General features: G+C 53.6%; 1 protein-coding gene across 6 annotated transcripts in view; it reads right to left on the bottom strand.

The window, feature by feature from the left end:
* Window positions 1-4,171, bottom strand: part of Stx3 (syntaxin 3) — a 40,471-nt gene that overhangs the window by 11,485 nt on the left and 24,815 nt on the right. For all 6 annotated transcript variants that reach the window (XM_023707229.1, XM_023707233.1, XM_023707231.1 and 3 more), the window contains exons 6-8: window positions 2,342-2,450; window positions 1,293-1,366; window positions 1,026-1,160 (exon numbers count right to left, since the gene is read on the bottom strand). In XM_023707229.1, coding sequence (XP_023562997.1) covers window positions 1,026-1,160; window positions 1,293-1,366; window positions 2,342-2,450 — 318 coding nt within the window. The remainder of the gene's footprint in view (window positions 1-1,025; window positions 1,161-1,292; window positions 1,367-2,341; window positions 2,451-4,171) is intronic.

Raw genomic sequence — 4,171 nt, 5'->3', positions numbered from 1 at the left:
CCCAGGTGAGGTGAGGGCGTCTGTCCCCAGGTGAGGTGAGGGCATCTGTTCCCAGGTGAGGTGAGGATGTCTGTCCCTGAGTGAGTGAGGACATCTGTCCCCAGGTGAGGTGAAGGCATCTGTCCCCAGGTGAGGTGAGGGCGTCTGTTCCCAGAGGAGGTGAGGGCATCTATCCCCAGGTGAGGTGGGGGTGTCTGGCCCTGAGTGAGGATACTAAGTGAATGCCCACCTAGGCTAAGCACCTGAAGTATTCCTATCTCATCTGTAAATATTCTTTTACTATGTGTTTTTTTGTCTGCACTTATTTGTTTGCCAAAAAAAAAGCCAAATTTTGCAGAAAGTTTTGAAAAAAAACAGAAGTAGGAAAGAATAAAAACCTTCATTTTAAGTTGTACTACATTTTCACCTTGAACTAAGACAAGACCACAGGTTTTCAATGTTACCAGTGAAATGGTTCATATCCGGAGACTGTTAACACATCATGAAGAGCCTGTACCTCTAATTTTTAAGCTAATAAGCAAAGAAAAGCCAGGCATGGTGGCACATGCCCATAATCCCAGCACCCAGAAGGCTGAGGCAGGAGAATCATTGTGAGTTCAAGACCAGCCTGGACTACAAAGGAAGCTCAAGGCCAGCCTGAGCTGAAAAGTGAGACCCTGCCTCAAAAATACAAAGAAAAAAAAGCAAGGAAAAAGTGATCCCCACTCAGGCTGAGAGGACAAGATACTACACAGCTGTATGAGCCAAAGATCCTATACACGTGTGCCCATCAAAACTGTAAATGAGAAACAACAGGCCGGAGTAGCAGGCAGCAGTGACAAGGATGAGGAGGCCCAAAGGGTCAGCGGGTGCCAAAAACGCCCTGCAGGAAGCTGGGATTCCTCTGCTCCGCGTGCCCATTCCCGGCAGGACGCTGGATGCCCTCGTTCCCATGCCGCTCCCTGGCCCCATCACACCCTCGTCCTCACTCCCATGTCCCTTCCTCCTGGCCTTGGGAGCACTGGGCCCTGTCTCCTGCCACTCACCTGGTTCTCCACCAGCATGGCGATGTCCATGAACATGTCGTGGAGCTCCTTGATGCTGCTCTCCAGCCGCACGATGTCCTTGTGCCGACCCTCGATCTCACTGAGGGCTTGCTTGGAAATCTGGGAGTCGATGATCTGTGACCGGCACACACAGAAGGTGCTGGCACCTGCACGAAGGCCGCCTCTGCACACCCCCGCCTCTCTGGCTGCTGCTCACCCGTGCCTGCACGACCGGGGGTGCCCCGGCCACAGCACCACGCCACTCACCCCGGAAGTGAAGATGGCAGGGTTGCCACTCTCCAGCATCTCTTCCAGCTCCTCATCTGTAGTCTTCTTTCCAGCTTTTTCATAGTAGAAGTAGAACATCAAACACAAGGCCAAAGCACCCCATTGTTAAAGCTCCCCCCAAACCAGGACTACGGTGGCTTCATGGTAAGGGCCAGGACCCACATCCACTCCCCACAGCTTCCAGAACCACTTCTGTGTTCTCCCTAACACATTTTTTTTTTCTGTAACCGGGGATTGAACTCAGGCCCTTGCGCTTGCCAGGCAAGCACTTAGTCTACTGAGCCATCTCCCTGGCCCCTTCACAGCCATTCTTAACAGTGTCAGAGCTCCCTTCCTAAAGCACATCCTGTGAGAGTCCAGCTCAGGCTACTCTGCCAGCCTGGGTTATTTCCTGTCCCCATGCGCTCCACCAGCCTCCAGGAATGGGGCCCTCAAAACAAAGTGTAGCTCGTGGCAAATCTTCCTCAGCCCTCCAGACCTGACCTGCAGCTCCAAACACACCCTCTTCCCAGAGCAGGACAAACTGCCACTCGTAAGCACACGTGCTCTTTCTTGACTGCACCCTTGTTCACACAGTCCCTCCCACTTGAAGTACCCTTGGCCGGCAGGGCCTGCTGTATTATTAAAGTCCTGGAGGCCATGGCTTTATTGGTTTCCTTATTCCTCCTAGCAAAGAGCTCCACAGCTTCTATTTTGTAAATGTGCTTGGCTGTCCAACACAGCAACAATGTAGTGAAACCGCAGGAGACCAAGAGCTTAGCCAACGTTTCCCCTCACTGTGAGGAGGTGCCACCTCCCATCAGACTAGGTCCTCAAGCCTGAGAGACCCCGTGCCGCCCACAGTCCAGCCAGACACAGCATTCAGGAGCTGCAGTTCTTACAGCCATCTAGGCTCAGGACCAAACAGGGCTCAGAGGCCACAAGCAGTGTTGCTGCTGCTTCTCCCAGCATCTCCCAACTTGAGAGGAACAATGACATGACAGAAAAAAAATCACAGGAGTGGAACACGCCACATCACAAACACATACTGATCTCAAGCTGCCGCTGGATTCGCCCTTTGCTGCGTTCACGGAAGTCCACCTGCGCCTCATTGTACTTGGTCATCACCTCCACAAACTTCCGAGAGAGGACAGAGTGCTATGGGAACAACAATAAGGGTCAGCGCCCAGGGTGGCAGGAAGAAAGGTCTGTGGCTGCCACAGATCCCTCCCCACCCCTCTCAGCCTGGTCCACAGCAAGCACGAGGCCACCTCGGAGACCCAAGCTTCCTGTCTGGTTTTGTGCGCTGGGGGAGTCCACGCCAGTTCCACACACAGCCTCAGCTTGTCTGCCGCGTGCTCACAGGCAAGCTGTGCCTGCTGGGCCCAGTAGTGGTTTTCTGCTGCAACCCCTCCCTTGCTCGCTATGCGGCACCTTCCCTCGCACACCCCATGTCTACAAAGACCCTGAGGTCCTCACTGATCTCCCAACTTCTCTTGGGTGGTGGCTGACACATTGTGTCAACTTGAGGGCTCAAAAGCTTGGCGGGATTGGCTCAACAACTCTAACCCCTAGTGTGTGGAAGCCCCTCCCTCCCTAGGGTGGGGAGGGCCCCCCCAGACTGCAGCACAGACTAAAACCTCCGCTAACTGTGAGTTAAACCTTTTCCTTTCTTAATTTTGGGTGTCAGGCATTTTGTCCCAGCAACAAATAAAAAGTAACCGAGACACTCACAAGCAGTTCCACCCTCTGAACAGCCTGGACGCCTAGCTCAGAGCTTCAGCACACTCTGCATGCCCCACCTGCCTCCCAGCATCAAGCCCTACTCACTTCTCCTTTTCCAAAAAAGCAACATCTATACATTTTTCAGGCCCACCTCTGCAAAACTTGACACACCTACAGCCTCCTGTCTCTTACCCACTCATACCCAACTTTCAGACTGGGTCCACCATAATGTCCTCAAATCCTGAAAGAGGCTACTGGATCAGATCCAGCCTCCCAGGCTGGTGTCAAAGGCCTCTGGAAGGTTCCGCTGCACTATCTACCATCCAGCGGCACGGGCCCACGCCACCTTTTCCTCCCAACGTGCTGTCCTCCTCCTGTCACTCTATGACCACCACTGCTGCTCCCCACACACATGCATGTGTGAGGGGGAGCCCTCGCTCTCAAGCCTGCACACACTGGCACTCGTTATCCCTAGTTGTCCCCAAGACTGTTGAACGCTAAGAACACAGTGTATGTAACAGTACTGTGCTAGTACTGTGCTAAGGGCCAGCGAGATAGCTCAGCAGACTGAGCACCTGCTTAGGAAAGTGCAAGGACTGGGGTTCAATCCCCGGCACCACCTGTTGAGCCAGCACTGCCCCTAGAGCACCCCGAGCCAGCCACAGTCTAGTGGCACACGTCTATGATTCCAGCACTGGAGAGAAAACAGGAGGATCACTATGAGTTTGAGCTGTGTAGTGAGTCCCTGCACAAAATACATGAAAAAATTTAACAGTGCCCTGTGCCACCCGGATGTCACGCCATTCTGTAAGGTCCAGGATCCTAGCTATGTTTATCCCTGAAGTGCCTGGTTCCAAACTGGCAGCTAACGACTCATGAGACATCAATCTCCTTGCCTGCACAAGGGGCCTGGGTTCAATTCTCAGGGCCACCCAAACTGGATGATGAGTGGAAGAGAGAGAACAGGCTGTGCTCCAGAGCCTGGGAAGTAATGGGGACCTCCCGAGAGAGGAGCACGTGAGAGGGGGCAAGGGGCAAAGCCCTCACCCTGACCCTGCCTCTGCCTCAACCTGGATGCTTCTCCTTTACCAGTTCCTCAAACTGAGTTCTGCTACCAGTGGGAGAGAGGGAGGAAGAAGGAAGAGAGGGGGAGG

This window comes from Octodon degus, unplaced genomic scaffold (assembly GCF_000260255.1).
Source record: "Octodon degus isolate 3935 unplaced genomic scaffold, OctDeg1.0 scaffold00283, whole genome shotgun sequence".
In the NCBI taxonomy this organism is placed as follows: domain Eukaryota; kingdom Metazoa; phylum Chordata; class Mammalia; order Rodentia; family Octodontidae; genus Octodon; species Octodon degus.
This window is presented reverse-complemented; position numbering and strand designations above follow the sequence as displayed.